Source organism: Pristiophorus japonicus, chromosome 14, assembly GCF_044704955.1.
Source record: "Pristiophorus japonicus isolate sPriJap1 chromosome 14, sPriJap1.hap1, whole genome shotgun sequence".
Taxonomy (NCBI): domain Eukaryota; kingdom Metazoa; phylum Chordata; class Chondrichthyes; family Pristiophoridae; genus Pristiophorus; species Pristiophorus japonicus.
In genome coordinates, this window is record NC_091990.1 from 43,727,735 (window position 1) to 43,745,086 (window position 17,352).

A 17,352-nucleotide genomic window follows, 5' to 3' on the forward strand; every position below is an offset into this window, starting at 1 on the left:
AAAAGTACTTCATTCGCTTTGAAGTGCTTTGGGTCTAAGGTTATGAAAAGCGCTATATAAATGTAAGTTATTTTCTCTTTGTCAATTGACATAGCAGTGAAGAGAAAATGTAAAATTTTAAAACGGAAGCTTTGAGCCTTGAGGCTGAAACACAGGGCCCAAGTTTCGGCCTCAGTTGCTCCTGATTTTTTGGAGCAACTGGTGTAGAACGGAATATCTTAGAAATTAAAATTCTCGGCATTTAGTTTGCTCCAGTTCTAGTCAGTTCGAACAGTTTCACTTTGGAACAGAATTTTGTTTTCAAAAGGGGCCTGTCCGGCCACTTACGCCTGTTTTCAAAGTTTCGGCAGTGAAAACTTACTCCAAACTAACTTAGAATGGAGTAAGTGAAGATTTTTGTACGCTCGAAAAAACCTTGTCTACACTTCAGAAAATCAGGCGTAGGGAATGGGCGGGGGGGGGGGGGGGGTTTAAAGGGAAGTTTACAAACATTAAACACTTCAGTTTTACAAATAAAGAGCCATCATCAATAATAAATGATAAAAACATCAATAAATCAACCAATAAATCAATCAAAAAAAAATAAGAAATAATTTTTTTGAAAAAATCAATAAATAAAACATTTTCTACTTACAGACTGCAGCACCGGGAGCCCTCCAATAGCGTGCTGGGATGCCCCCCCCCACCCCCCAGTGTGTCTCTGTCAGTGTCTCTATCTCTCTGTCTGTCTGTGTGTGTCTCTCACTCTCTGTCTGTCAGTGTCTGTGTTTCTGACAGCGAGGGGAGGGGGAGGAGGGGGGTAGAGGGAGAGAGGGGAGGGCAGGTGGAGGGGAGGGAGGGAGGCAGAGGGGGAGGGAGGGAAGGGGGAGGGATGTGGGAGAAGGGGGAGGGGGGGAGAAGGGGGAGAGAAGTGGGGGGGAGAGAAGGGGGAGGGGAAGGGGGGGAGTAAGAGAAGGGGAAGGGGGGGAGGAGGAGAAGGGGAAGGGGTGAGAGGAGAAGGGGAAGGGGTGAGAGGAGAAGCGGAAGGGGGGGAGAGGAGAAGAGGAAAGGGAGGGAGAAGGGGAAAGAGAAGGGGGAGAGAAGGGGAAGGAGAGGGGGGAAAGGAGAAGAGGGGGGGAAAGGAGAAGGGGGGAAGGAGAAGGGGGAAAGGAGAAGGGGGAAAGGAGAAGGGGGAAAGGAGAAGGGGGAAAGGAGAAGGGGGAAAGGAGAAGGGGGGAAAAGGAGAAGGGGGAAAAGGAGAAGGGGGGTGGAAAGGAGAAGGGGGGTGGAAAGGAGAAGGGGGGGGAAAAGGAGAAGGGGGGGGGAAGCTGAACGGGCCGGGCCCAAGACTTCGGGCAGGGCCCGTCCCCAGCACCAGATTTACAGGTAGGTGGTGTTGGGTCGGGGGAAGCGCGGGTCGGGGTCGGGGGGAGCGCGGGGTCGGGGTCGGGAGCGCGGGTCAGGTCGGGGGGGGGGGGCGGAGGGAGGTGGGGTCGGGTCGCTTCTGGTCCGGGGGGGCGGGGCGGTTGGGAGCATGGGTCGGGTCGGGGGGCGGGGGGGAGGAGGGAGGTCGGGTTGGTTCGGGTGGGGGGTGGGGGAGGGAGGGAGGGAGAGAGCGCGGGTCGGGTCGGTTCGGGTCGGGGGGAGGGCAGAGGGAGGTCGGGTCGGGTCGGGTCGGTTTGTGTCGGGTGTGGGGGGAGAAAGGTCAGGTTGGGTCGGGTCGGGTCCGGGTGGGGGGGGGCGATCGGGAGCGCGGGTGGGGTCGGGGGGGTGGTGGGAGGGAGGTTAGGTTGGGTGGGGGGAGCGCTGATCGGGTCAAGTCCGAGGGGTCGGGTCCGCGGTGGGGGGGGTGGGGGGAAGCGGGAGTCGGGTCGGGTCGGGTCGGGAGGAAGCAGGAGCTGGGCGTGGGAGGCAGCCTTATCCACGCAGCCCCAGTGAGGCCAGTCGGCCAGGGCGAGGGGCTGTGTGCTTCGGGCCCCTCCCACACAGTTTTGGGCACCTGGAGCTACTGCACATGCGCGCCCACTGTAGTGCGCATGTGCAGAGGTCCCGGCACTGTTTTCAGCGCAGGGACCTAGCTCCACCCCCCACAGCTCGTGCTGCGCCGCGCCCGGCTCCAGAGGATCAGCAGGGAGCCGGAGAATCTGCAAGTTTTTTTTAGGCGCACTTTGTGGCACGAAAAACGGGCGTCCAGGTCGGGACGGCGCCGTTCTAGGCGCGGCCCGAAACTTGGGCCCACAGAGGGAGCGCAATAAAAAAACAAGGATCAAGTTAACAAAACAAATTCTCAAATGCAAATTAACATAACTGAATAACATTGATTACTACAATTTACTGTATCCACCACTGGATATGGTCCTGCAATATATCTGTCAAGGAAGGATCTTGGGCTGCATTTACATTGCAAGTTTGACAGCAACCATGGCAAAAGAAAACATACCATTGCCAATGCCATCAGAGGAACAAAGATTGCCCTTGTGTCTTAACCTCTGCGTGTCACCAGTGGCAACACAAAAGTGGTCAAAGGCACCGAGTAGGTCACCCTTGACCTTTGGGTCTGGCCCAGGGCAGGTTGATGTCCCAATCAATCTATACACAAATGCCCTTTTATATTGCTGGGATGGACCAAACTTCCACAGACTTCAGTGAAGGCCTTGGCCAGACTGGCAATGTTGCAAACTTGAACAATTGCACATGCAAGAATCTTGTACATTCATGGTATGTTAGTGCTAAGACCGCCCTACATCATAAATGAGACAGGTTCAGCAGCAAAGAAAACAGTCAATATTACAGAAACACTTTCAGTAGATGTCTGTCTAACATAAATGGGATATTGAAAGAAAAGAAGGAAGCTCTGACTGGTTTAAATTCCTGCCATGTGACTCCCTCCCTCTCTCCAGCAAAAGCAAATAATGGGGGTGATTATCATCTTCTTACCATCCCAAACGTGTGCAAAAGCAGGGTAGTAGCAGAAGCAAATTAAAACGATGGCTAGACATGACAATTTATCACTGTGTTGATGTCCATTCCCATTTTCGGGTGGACTTACATTCTGATGGCCAGAGCTTCCACCTCTTGCATTGTTGCAAATGGAGTCAGATGATCCATTAAGACCCTTGCACTATCATCATCCGTAGATAGTATAAGTCACAGGCAGCCATTTAGAATCATACAGCGCAGGAGAACACCATTTGGCCTCATTGTGACTGTGCTATTTGGAGCATTAGTTAAAAGGATTCTCAGCTGCTATCAGGTAAAGCAGGATGGAGCTTTTTGGAGACATTTTTCTGGCTGTACCTTGTTAGTTTTCCACTTTAACTGAGCTGAAATCTTACTATAGGTTATGTTGCCTGCTCCACAATGTTTCTGTTCCTTACACTAAATGTTCCTGGCACATTATACCTCGGGCTGAATTTTCCATGGTGATCGCAGGCGTGAACAGTGGCGGGTCAGGTGGGAAAGTTGTTTTTTTTTGACAGTGGGTCGGGAACCCGCTGTCATCTCGCTCTCATGCGCCTTTCCCACAGGCGCATCTGTCAGCGTGGAGCCGACCCGACCTGCAGTGGCGGGGGACCCTATTGAAGACTTTGGGCCCAAAATTCCGGCCAGGCAGGGTCCGTACGAAGTGCGCACGGACCCAGCGAGGCCTCGCAAAAGCCGTTTTTTGGGGCACGATGCGCATGGGCCGAAAACCGGCTTTCCGATCTGTCAAGATTTCTCCGCATTCCCGGGAGAAGGACATCCTCGTGGGAGAGGTTGGGCTATTTTCCAAACTCATGCCCAGCGAATGTCCTTCAAACTCTTCTGCCTGGTGAAAGCAGGCATACTTTTACCAGCGTAACAATTTTAAAACATATAAAAATTAAATTTAAACACTCATTTTTATATTTAAAAACCCTGATATGAAGGTAAGTTTATTTTTAACACTATTAAAATACATTAAAAAATTCCCAAAAATATTTTTTTTTCTAAAACATTTAATTTCAATTAATTTTACATATGTGAGGTGTTTTATTTATTTATTATGCTGTGTTTGGGTGTTTTCGGGGCTTTTCTCATTGATAGTAATGGGAGTCCGTACAAACGAAGTTCCCATTTTTATCAATGAGAATACTGCATCGTGATTGGTTATCCAGACCCACGTGCAGCTTGCGGGTACGTACGTGAACTACATCTTCCCATACGCTGCACAGCAAATCTAAGCCTCCGACCGGGATCTTGCGTTCCTCCGGGCCCACCAGTTATTTTTTTAGATTTTTTTCTGATCAGAGGCATTCGTACGAAGGAAGCGTCCGACCGCAATTTTCCCCCCATCATGAGATAATTTACAGGCACTTTTTCCCCCCTACTTTTTACATTTCTCTGCATGGCCACGGGATTCACACAGCTCAGGAACCATGTCTGTCAACCTGAGGCTTGAGTTCCGTGGCCATTGCTCCAGCTGAAGATTTGACAGCGTGGAAAATAAACCAAAATAAAAACACGTTGATTACATGAGCGAACAGAATGATGGATGGACATTCTGAACAGGTTGAACATCCCTTTACCGGAACCCTCGGGACCTGGCCTGTGCCGATGAGGGATTCTGCCAGATGAGGGGAGGTCATCGGCCCGAGGGTGGGTGGTGGGAGGAGGCAGCTCGGGGTGGGGATGGGAGGAGGGAGGGAGGTCGCCCGAGGTTGGGGGGGTGGGGGGGGGTGCGGGGGGAGGACAGTGGCGGACTGAGTAGGCCCAGTGGGCCCCCGAATGTTGGCAGGCTGGCGGGCACCTAAGTGTCGGCGGACCGGTGGGCCCGAAGAGTCCGTGCAGCCCGAGCAGGCCCGAGGCTGCCGGCCCGACCTCCCGGAGGGAGCGCTGTGGGGAGAATCGGTTGGCCCGAGGACTATGGCTACAGGAGTTCCAGCAGGGCAGAGGAGGAGGCAGCCTGGCATTGAGGAGAAAGATTATATTGGCGAGTACCCAGTACGAATTTTAAAATGTATGTTCTGAGACCGGGGAAGGAAGGATTTTGACCGGCCGCATTCTGCACATACGCCACCCAGCAGTCGGGAATGGTGCCGGACGAGGGGTAGTGCTGGATAAGGGAGTCCCGGATAAAAGAGGTTCACCTGTACTACTTTAAAATCTATAGGTAAATGCTAATTCAGAAATTTCTGAAGGGATGTAAATCGTGAGGGCCATTCACTGGCCATTCTTGGATGTTGCCTTCCAACTCAACACTAATTGCAGTGAATTGATCTGCACGATAAAAAATTACATACGTCATTTAAATAACGTTTTGTGTTGTTTCTGGTCAGGCTTTTCTCACAGTGTACTGTGATTGTCCAGTTACACATTTAATCAAGTCATCAACCATAACAATGTCATTCTCAGCACTCATTCCATTGGTTCAATTTTCTTTCAGTCCCTGAATATGACGAATTTAAATTTTCAGTCTGAGACATTAGGGTGAATTTCTGCAGAGGTTCTCTCACTTGTTCATTGTTAATTTCAAATGGAAGAAACTCCAGAAACACATTGTAAACATCACTTACACTGTTTGTCTGGGATTCCACAGCTCTTCCGCTGAACTTGCATAAGATTATAAATCTACCCCTTTACAATTACATTAAAATCTGCTTTACGTTATGTCTTACCTACACACACATACATCTTTTATTTGTACCAGTTACTGATACAAAAGTCTATGGGGTTGAAATTCGGTCCTGCCATTTTAGAGCCGTTGTCACTGGCTGAGTGCTGATTTTAACAGCAGGCGGGTAGGTGCCGCCTCAAACTGCAAATTTCAGTTTTGCTGCCCAGAGATGAGAGAGCAGTGCTAAAAGTGGTGTTGCACACTCACCCTTGGGCACCAACGGATCGGCATCTCAGGAGGCCAACCGAATTTCCCGACGGTAGGCTGCCGACACGCGAATTTAAAAAAATGAAAAAATAAGTTTCCCACACTTTCCCTCACCCACACTTCCCCACTGGTCCCATTAATACAAAAATGCTAAAAAAAATAAACATAAACATTTACCTTGATCCCTGGCCGCTACTGCCCCCGGTATCCCTGATGTCCCGCAACCTTTCCCAGGCTATACAGACGTCTGCCGGTAAGGCCACCGTACTCACCAAACATCGCAGCGGCAAGGCACGCTCAATGACCTCATCACGTGGGTGGCGTCTGAGCACGCAGCGGTACATCTTGCCGCCACCCCACCGCCCAACTGAATTTTCCGACAGCCCAGGAATCCGGTCGCCGCTGTTGGTAAGTACTTAGCCGCATGTTAGCCGACCCTCTCTGGCGGTAATGGCTGATGTATGAAAACAAATTTCGACCCCTATAGATTTGTGACTAAAGCACCAATAACTTCCCAATTAATGCATTTTTTAATTATGTTCTTGATCGTGTTTGTAGATGGAGTCATATTACTTAATGATAATATTATTAAAATATTTCTTGGCCACTCACATATAACTTCTATTATATTAGTATAAAGTAAAGATTTAACACCCACTCTATTAGATTAAACTTAAAATTTAAAGTGGCCAGTGTCCCTTTAACGATCCTGGTTTATATCGCACCATGAATGATGCCACCAGACCCGCTCCATCTAATTGGACCAGGTAACGCACTGGGCGGGCTGAACATTAAGTTCATTTTCAACAGCGAGATGGAGTCAACAGCGGGTCGTGACCCGCGACACTAGCTGCACCCGACCCGCCAAGGTAAGGACAATTCTGCCCCTCCTCTTTAAGCTATTGCCATGAGCTCATGACAAGTGGCTGAATTGACTGATTTCCTGTCTCCAAATGGGCGAGATGTCTATGGGGAGCGTGTTTCGCAATGCCAGCTCGCCGGTCGCAACATAATGAGGACCTACCACACAAACTGATTGGATCCCACGCCAACTCCTCGGGGCTGGCACTGCCTACTCACCACCCATTGACTGTCCACTTACTGCAGGCACACGGACATTGGACACAATAGTTTAATGCCCGATCCCATGAAGAGAACTCAATTATTATGATTCGGACAGGTGTGCCAACCCTTAGAATAACCACTTATGTCCTCTGTTACCATAGATAAAGTGGTTGCAGTGAAGCGGTACTAAGGGAACATCTCCGTGTGCTGCTCTCCCCTCTCACCCTGTTGCTGCTCCAATAAAGGCTGCAACGTTGTGTGCCCCATAGCTTAAAGGAGGGAATCCAGTTCCTTACCGACAAGTTTGAATTAGAGACCCAACAGAACTTGAAACCCATGAATCCTGGATCACCAATGCAGTTGGGTCTCTCAGATTGGGCTTTTTATATGCTGAAAAGATTGCTTTTATTTCGTGGGAGTACCATCTGCTTTAGAGGGCAGTCCACTAATATAAAACCACCTTTACAAACCTAGTGCTAGTGAGAGAACACACCAGACAGATAAACAGTAACGAATGTAGCTCCATCAACAAAACTGCGGTAAATGGCCTCACTGACAAAATAAGCTACGATCACTGTTCGTGATATCAGCAGACCAATAGCAGACCATTTATTTGCCCACCATTTTAAATGAGGTGTAAAACTATATCAACTAAAACAGCAGAGAAATCTAATTGAACCAAGCTAAACATTCAACTGCTAGTATCGGCAACAGTCATTTCTGCCCTCAATGTCCTAGAGGGTGTTGCTTTAGACAATGAACAGGAGGTATTGTTTTTATAAACTTCCTCACATTTTCTTCAGATACCACAAGTACATTAATGTTACCTTTGCCATGTGATGTCTCCACTGTCCAGGTGCAATTCAGAGAATTCCGATAAAAATCAGGGAAGCCAGGAGATAGGATGGTTCCACTTGATCCATGGATGTAACCTCCACACAGAGCTAAAAATGAAGAAAGCCAAGTTTACGGTACTCATTAATGACAAGCCTAGACCTTTATAGATGCTCTGCACTGGTGACAATGTTAACTTCAAGGGTATACTTTGCTGCATTTAGACAACTGCCTCATTGGAACAATTTGTCAATTCATGATTTAATCAAAATTTAATTTACATGCAAACTAACATTCCCATGAAAAAGGTTCCCTGCAAAGGCTTATCGGTAGATTCAATTTAATGTATTGCCACCTTGGGTATAAACAGGTAATGTGAGTAAAATTACAGAGTTAATAAGCACAAATGCTGCATTCAGCACCACACATTTGAGAAATTCTTAATATTTTTGACACCACGAGCACATTAGCACCCACTCTTAATTGCTAAATCCTTATGTATTATTTTAAAAGTGTTTCTTCGAAGTCATTAGTGATAAAACTACTAAAAAGACTCAACATTCTCACCGATGAGCAATTTATGAAGAGCTAACTTATTGTGAATAGAACCAATTTCAAGGTGCAAATATTATCTGAGTGCTGAATCAAAATTACTCAATTCCCCCTCCCTGCTATAGCAAGTGTTTCACTAACAGTAGAAAGGGATACAATGTGTATTTCCATGTCTCTGCTAATGCCAGAGCCCGAAACAAATGCTCGGCGATGTGCCCCAGAGCTGTAGAAAAAGTTCCTCAGTCAAAGTTCTCTCCCCACCGTTGGGAACGTCCAGATCTCTGCTCCAAGAGTTAGAGCAGCGAATGCACACACATTGTGGCTGCTACCCTGTTTCATATCACTCCATGAGATCTTGTTTTAGATCAGTAATGCACAATTTTTTTTTAAGTCGCCAGAATTCAAAGCTTCCTAACAGCTATACTGTCCTTATTTTCTTCTCCGTTCCCAACCCCAGCTGATTACATGCCTCATCAGGTGGGTAGAGAGAGAGGGAAGGTGAGATCAGTCCGTCTGCAAATATCTGTGTGCATGCCATCAATATCACTGGTCAGCTAAGCAAGTAGTGCATTTAGAAGGCAAGGAAACCCCTCCTCAGTTCATTTTCCTTCCCTCTTCCCAAGCACCCAGCCAAGAATAGCAGTGACAAACATGCCCTTTCATGGAAGCGCTTTTTGAGATTCTGACCCACTCCAGCAGCACAACTATGAAAATTCTAGCAATACCTTCACAGCTGGGCAAAGCACGACTCCATTGGTAATTGGGTTCACAGACGAGAACTTCATCATCACTTAAGGTGTATCCTGGATCGCAACCAAAGGTCACGGAAGAACCAATAAAAAAGAGATTTCCATTGCGCTGACCATTTACAGGAATTCCAGGGTCCAAACAAGAATCAGATTGTAGCTTCACACCTAAAAATGTAGTCAATGAGCCAGAATTAAAAGCAGTTTACTGGTAAACCACCATGGTCTAATTAATTTGACGTATCTGTCATTAGATGGGTGGTTTTGTTAGCATCAGCAGTACACTATAAACCTGGAGTTAAACTGTTCAGGTGCAAGAGTATCTTGAGGAGGACACAAACCTCGTAGCGAACAAAATGGTGGCATTTCTCTGGTCTAAGCTGATAATGGACAATGATTCCAAAGCAGGTTATTCTGAAATCTGAAGATGTTTATTCATATCAGTTTGCACCCAGCAGATTCTGCTGGAAAATAATACTGTGTCAACAGAAACTTTATTGTCAATAAATGTTTTTGATTTTATGCTTTTGAGCAGCTCACTATCAGCTTGCAGAAAGTCTTTTGTTTTATTAACCCTGTGATGAAAATTACAATCCTGCCCCATTATGATTGCATTTTAATTTTTTTTTAATGTAACCCAAGTTAAAATTGGCCCTGTCTTGGTTTTTGAAACATATACCATCAATCTAGCTGTTGATTCAGTCCTGTGTTCAATTAACATGATGGGATAAAGTGTGAATATATTCAAAGCAGAGGAGACAGTGCTGAAACAACCAAAATAAGTGCCACGTCAGCATTCTATAGTGAGTGTTTTTTACGACTGCATTTTAAACTATTCATGTGTGTCTTTCACAATTTTGTAAGACCACATTTAATCATAGAGTAATATTAGGCGAGGTTACATTATTGTTGCATGTTAAGATAGCATTGGTCCTTTGAAATGAAATTCTGACGTCAAAGAAAATTGATGCTTAAAACTGCGGTTTCATTATACGGTGATATATATAAAGCTGTGGGGGAATGGGCCACTAACTCGGCTGTGAGCTGGAAAGAGGTTCTACTCTGTCGGGATTTGTTTCATGAACTTGTGTGTAGAAGCAAGAATATAATATTTCACTTTACCAAAGTCCTCATTATACACCAGGAAGAATTATTTTTTAAAGGGAGAATGAACCCCTGACAGCACACTATTCCAGACTGTGTGGTATTCTTTAAGAACATAAGAAATAGGAGCAGGAGTAGGCCAGACGGCCCCTCGATAAGATCATGGCTGGACTCAGCTCCACTTCCCTGCCCGCTCCCCATAACCCCTTATCTCCTTATCATTTAAGAAACTGTCTATTTCTGTCTTAAATTTATTCAATGTCCCAGCTTCCACAGCTCTGTGAGGCAGCGAATTCCACAGATTTACAATCCTCAGAGAGAAGAAATTCCTCCTCAACTCTGTTTTAAATGAGCGGACCCTTATTCTAAGATCATGCCCTCTAGTTCTAGTCTCCCCCATCAGTGTAAACATCCTCTCTGCATCTACCTTGTCAAGCCCCCTCATAATCTTATACGTTTCGATAAGATCAACTCTCATTCTTCTGAATTCCAATGAGTAGAGGCCCAACCCACTCAACCTTTCCTCACAAGTTAATCCCCTCATCTCCAGAATCAACCTAGTGAACCTCCTCTGAACTGCCTCCAAAGCAAGTATATCCTTTCGTAAATATGGAAACCAAAACTGTACGCAGTATTCCAGGAATGGTCTTACCAATATCCTGCCTAGCTGCAGCAAGACTGCCCTGCTTTTATACTCCATCCCCTTTGCAATAAAGGCCAAGAATCCATAGTTCTATAGTTATTACCTATTTCTTATGTTTCCAATTATTGTTTACTTAAACAGTGTAGTTCATTTCAGCCTTTACAATTCTGGCATTGAAAGGAGAATGGATATGGATCTATATAAATTCAGTACGCAATTTAATGTAACTAAAGGTAATTGTTAGTCCTCAGCTACGTTATGTCTGCAAGGACAGAACCTACAAGAAGCAAACTTATTGTTAATGAGGATAAGATCTGCTTATGATAAGCACAGTATGAGTGTTGAAAGAAAAAAAAAATTCTTTAACAGCCTGAATCATAACAATATAATTTCCTGTTCACTTTTACAGAATCCCTGATGCCAACATAATTTTGAACAGAGATTGTTATTCTCTGATCATTTAGGCAAAGTTCTGCAACAGATTGCTTGTGATTGAAATTCATTATCCCACTCTTTCCTGCTGAGTACCTTTTCCATGTTAAACAAAACAAGTATTACTTACCTGTTGAAGGAAACTGATATATTCATAATATGCAACGGATCGGAGTCTCAAATTAATTGCTTCTATATTAATTATACAAAGTAAATAACTATGTTGAAGTCTGTATTAAGGTTGGCTGTTTTAAAATGAGTGTGTTGCCACGGTAACAAAGGTAAACAGAATGATATGGCTAGTGACATTATGATGTTATGAGATTATCAAATCTGGCACTGCACATTATTTTTGCCTTTGCAAGGCAGGTCATCGAAAGGACAAACACATGTAACCCAGCACTGGCCGAGCAATACACATGTCCCTTGTCACACAGTGTATGAGATCGCGACAGACATCAAGTACCGAAAATGATAGCTACAGAGAGAACATGTCAGCAAAGTCCCCACGTGTCTTGTGGAGCGCTTTAACTGGAAAGACTGGCCGACATTGAGAAGGGCAGCTCTCTGAGACAAGATGCTGGCCTAGTTCTCTAAATCACTTTATAACCCCCTGAGGGTGGGGTAGGTGTAATCATGTGCTGCAAACAGAGCCTTCATGCTGCATGAAATAGGAATATATTTGTATTTTTTTCATGGGCAATTGTGATTTTAAAATTAGCTTCAGGTAGTTCTACTTCCAGGAGTATCACTTTGTCTGGAGCGTGGTCAAGAAGGGAAACTTATTTTTCCACACTTTCAACAGGTTGGTTTGTTTACTTTGAAGGGGAAAACTAATTAGGTCAGAGTTTGCTTGATGGTTGGCCAGTTCTTTTCGAAATGCGAATGAATGCAAGTCTACAGACCGAGAGCAACTTAAGTGCGTATCACCATGCGCATCGCCGATCTAGCCTCCCGAAGGCGCCATTCCCCTCTGAAAATCTTCAGCACGCCCAGCGGTGCCAAAACCTGTTTTTTCACGGTGGTCCAGTGAGGCTGTGGCCTTCTGCAATGGCGGTGCAGCTTCCCTTAAAGGGGAGGATGCACTGCTGCTGTCATGTTTTTTTTTGTCGGCTGGCTGCCAGGTCGGCCCAACAATTATGCCCCCGGGTTTGGCCGGATCACCAACAGGCAGTGTGGCAGCCCCCTTTTGGGTGCCAGGCCACTGGCCCGGCCGAAAACATCCCTGGTGGCCCAGTGGGCCAAAGTTTTTAAATCGTGAAGGCTCTCCCCTTTAAGTGAAGGGGAGAGCCGTGGTGATGTCATCGTGGCAGTCACTCCGCACCCCCCAACTTCCGCCCCTTAAGTGTAGTCACCGCCCCTATTAAGAGCGACTTCCAGATCCGAATTTTAAAAAAACAACAAAGAGTGGAATTTCGCTCAAGAGGCAACCTCATTCACAGCTGCGGTAAAAACCATTGAAACTGGGTGCGTGCGCCTCATTGGGGGAGGCAATTTCTACCCCTATATCTTTAATCATTTTTGTGCTGATATTTTTATTGATACATTGGTAACTTGGTGTATCATACAACTTAATAGGCACTTGTTTCTCATCAGATATTTTTCTCACTTCTAAATTATTATTATTATTTTTAGGCGGAATGCAAAGGACTGATAGAGTTGGAGCAGACAGGAGTAGGTGGGCATCCCACATAATCCCTGGTGTAATAAACCACAATAAAAAGGCAATTGTTAGTAGCATGGCATGATGCCTGACACTCGGCATGCATATGGCTTTCGTAGCATCGAGTACTCTGTCTGCTTCTGGAAACTGAGCTGTTAGTACAAGTTAAAATGTCGGGAAGCCTAAACCACATCAAAAATATTCTTGTGCTCCCCATCATCCAATCTAAGTTCTGTCGTTCTCGGCCCTGCTGTTTCACGCTCGTTGAGGAACTGAGTAAGCCTGAAAGCTTTCCAATTCAGTGACATCTCCCCTTTAATAGGCACTTGTTTCTCATCAGATATTTTTCTTTCATCTGAACTGTGTGTAAATCGATTTAACAATGATAATGGCAATCAGTCCTTACAAGCAGGTAATTGTGGTGAGTCTACAGAGGGACAGCTTAACATTTTCTCTGTATTCAAGAAACATACAGATCATATTGTGGTGTAGTAATGAAAATCACTCCGGGGTGGCTATTCATGGAAGTTATCAAAACATACAAATGTTTCCATGGTAAAACCAAACCAAAACATTGAGGTATTATTTGCCTGTTAGGAGCATCCCTGTGATGACTATCGTCACTGAAGTAAGCTGTAAATCATTCCACCATCTCGGAGCGGCAGCTGTTTCTAAATTCTACGTGACTTACTTTCAAAGCGAATTTGGAACCCAACATCCGAGTGGCTTTTGTCAGTAGAGAACAGGAGGTAAAGATAGTTGCTGGTGCTAATCAGAAACTGAGGTACTTGAGTACCATGGTAGAGGCCTATCAGTGCTGAGGAGTAGGATCTTCCATCTCGGACCTCCAAGGTGTCGTAATTTACTTCAGTTTTAAATCTGGAAATAGAGAGACAGCAGACTGTGAAATATAATTTTCAGTGATGAACCTGGTAGATACCGAGACTAGCTCATAAAGTGTACCGGGAGTTTGGATTTTCAGATAACCAATTACATACATAATTGAACTGTGTACTATTTACACATTTCTCTACAAAAATTAATACATAAACAAAACCAATTATTTATATTTGCCTGTCCCTAACAATACTACACACACACACACACAGGCATGCACATGCACATAGGGTAAAAAAATGGCTAACACCCAAAAACGGACACGGGGTTCGTGATGTGCAATTGCCAATTGCCCCTTGAATGGAATGTAGGTATGCATGGGACCTTTGTGATGCCTGCTAATTATAATGATTGTAACGATCAGCCCAGCACTGAACACGCTGCTGAGTGGCTGATGGTCAGTGGGGGCTGACATTTTTGCAAGGCTAGCACCAATGAAAGCTCGCCTCCACTTCTTAAAGGCAGTCTGCACCTCTTAAAGGGGAGCTGCATTTTGCTTGCAGCAGCTCATGCAATTGGCTGGGGGAGAAAGTAGAAATGTCACAACAGGGGAGGGTGTACCAAGATTCTCTGATGCAGCACTGGTGGCCTTTGCTGCAGGAGGAGTGAGGTCCTATTCCCACAGGGGGCCAAGAGGCACCCCAGGCAAACTCATAAATGCCAATGGGAGCAGATAGCCATAGTTGTCAATGACAGCAGTGGCTCTCTTCAAGGAGCTAGCTTCAATGCAGGAAGAAGTTTAATGTCATCAGTTGAGTGGTCAAGGTCAGTGAATTAATTGTCAAATGTCATATCCCACCATCTGCACAACTAGCCTCACACATTGCTCAATGCACCACACCTCAATCACTCACCTACCAACAATCTCTACCAAACATGATTCATGCCTCACATTCATAGATTCACCTCACCCTCACACACTCACCACTGCTGCTGCAATGCTCACACCCAGATCACATAGCTTGCACACCCTGTCAGCTATTCATCCATGACAGGCACATCACCCAAACACATTGCACCACACTCACTGACACACTTCCCCTTTCTCTTGCAGAACAGGGTCGCTCACCTTCAGGGCCAGCAGGCGCTACCCAAAGGGGCACAGGCACGCCTGCATAATCTCACCCACTTGGAGCAGACAGTGCTGGCCATTCTTGGGCGGGCAATTGCTGAGCCTGTGGTTAGCGGCAGGTCTGAAACTATCCAAGATAACGGTATCCTCATACCAAATCCTCCTTCTCACATCCTACTTCCCATTCACCCCACTATCTCTTCTGATTTACAAGCTGCAGATGGTGTAAGCAGGCACCTCTTGCTTTCGCCCCCTTCCATCACTGCAACATTTCTCCTATCAGATAGCGAAGAACTGCCACCTAGCCAGGCACTGGTGGAGGAGTGGGAAGAAAGTGATTGTGAAGACACAGCAACACTCGATTTCACACACCCAGACACTTCAGATACTAATACTCAATGTACTTTAGAGGATAGGTTCGACACGGGATCTGCACATGGTGAGACACCAGGCACGAGTAGCCTGCAGCCAGGGCAGGGGAAAAGGATAGCGCAGGCGCCCGCTCCCCGGAGTGCGAGGTCACACATGAGTTCTGCTGCAGAGGACTCAGATGAGGACTGCGATGGGATGGCCTACAGAAGAAGGCTGATGGGTTTGCACATTGAAATGCCTGGTACAATGGCAGACCTGCCAGAAAGCCTGAGTGCAATGTCAAGGAGCATGGAGGAGTCCGGCATCAACCTTGCACAAGGTTTGTGCACAGTTTGGAGCCCAGATTTGCAGCATGGAATTGATGGCCAACTCCATTATCCCACTTGTGAACCCAACCATAATGCAGGGTGTGATGGCCGATGGCTCAGCTTCCATTGCAGCACAGGCGGAAGCGACCCAACGTCTGAATGCTGCAGTGAAAGCTCAGACTTCTGTTATGCAAGCTCAGACTGCTCTCATTCAGGCTCAGCTTGCTGCCATGCAAGTTCAGACTGTTGCCATCGTGGCTGCATTTACCAGTGTGGAAAGGGGCTTGCAGGGTGCCACAGCAGTCCAGCAATCAGGATGACAGCATTTGTGCTCCCACCAGTGCCACTCCACCAGTGCACTTCTTGTCTGTTAGCCAGCCGGCCCAGACCGCCACACCCATTCCGAGGTGGTGCAGTCCACAGCAAGGCCTTCTAGGTTGCTGAGGTCATCCTGTAGTCTCCCAACTGCAGCCTTCACCAGCTAGGGTGCAGCCACTGGTTTAGTATTTATAGGCCAGACAAAGGCACACGGAAGACAGGCGCTAAGGGAATGCACAAGGGTGGTTAGTTTCCTTTTTTTTTCGCGGTAGCTTTTATATCTGCATTCTGGCCAAGAGGACGCTGTGATGATCTCATCAGAGGGATGGTAAGGTGTAGGACGATTGGTGAATGTGAAATTGGGGTTGCATTCACTGGAACCATAGTCGGATGAGTCAATCACTAAAACAATGAACTTTAGGTTGTTTTCGGGCCTTCGCAAAATGCAGTGCAATCTTTAGTCTTTCCTTGACTGAGATTGCAGACAGACAGCTCACCCGACGAGGCTTTGTCAACGTTCACACTGGTGACCCCCTACTAGATGGTGGATGAGATCCATCCTGGCGGTGACTCATCCTCTTTATAGGTCAAGAAGCACACCTCTCCATCCAGTTAATGTCAGAAACGCAGCATGTGAGGCAGCTGCTGTTGCAATCCTCGGTCCAAACAACCCTCCACGTGATGTGCTCGTGCAATACAATGCCTCATTGCTTTGTCCCTCGAAGCTGATTGTGTTATGGAAACAACACGTAACGAGAAGCAGAAATCCTAAACCAACCATCCAACCAGCAGGATACACGAGTGAGCACAGCGACACAAGCCTATGTGCATGACCAAACAAATGATGGTCTTGCAAATTCATGGACTTTCACCATTATTGAGTACAGTTCTATAGCAAGAAACATGAAATATTTCACCTCATGAATTCAGTGCTAGAAAGTTAAGACTAGGAATATCTATCTTTTCAGAATATTTACATTATTTAGTTAAGAACACTCTCCATTGGGCACAATTTAACACTATGGCCAACATTTCCTGTTATGTGCTAGTGGCAGGTGAATGTTCCCATCTAAAGAGAATTATATAGCACAATATAACATGTATAACATATCTCATTTAATGACGCTTATTTGGTATTTAATATAATTTAGATGGAGTAGAAATTATTCCAATTGTTTGCTGTTTTAAATTCAAATGAACTTTTGGGTGCGGAAGTGAAACAGCAGAAATGAAATGTACATATAAATGATTTATTAGGAGATTCAAAATTGCTATTTTTAAAGTAATATCTGTTGTTTCTGTTGATTTATTTTTGTGTTCAATTTGAGAGGTGTAAGGTAATAATTTTTTGGTGCAATTCCCTGTTAGAAAGAGCTGATAATACTTAGCGGAGAGCAGGAGACTCCCATTTAGCGTTATCCATTGCAGCAGTAAAATAAAAGTTGGCCAGAAATAGCAGCAGATGGCCACAAAAGACGGCGAAGACAGTTGGACAGCTGGCAGGGAAGAGTTGGTTGTGAGAGCT

At 45.9% G+C, this 17,352-nt stretch overlaps 1 protein-coding gene across 1 annotated transcript in view; it reads right to left on the reverse strand.

The window, feature by feature from the left end:
- Positions 1 to 17,352, reverse strand: part of csmd2 (CUB and Sushi multiple domains 2) — a 778,395-nt gene that overhangs the window by 542,215 nt on the left and 218,828 nt on the right. The window contains exons 12-14 of the mRNA XM_070898713.1: positions 13,552 to 13,739; positions 8,998 to 9,186; positions 7,714 to 7,830 (exon numbers count right to left, since the gene is read on the reverse strand). Coding sequence (XP_070754814.1) covers positions 7,714 to 7,830; positions 8,998 to 9,186; positions 13,552 to 13,739 — 494 coding nt within the window. The remainder of the gene's footprint in view (positions 1 to 7,713; positions 7,831 to 8,997; positions 9,187 to 13,551; positions 13,740 to 17,352) is intronic.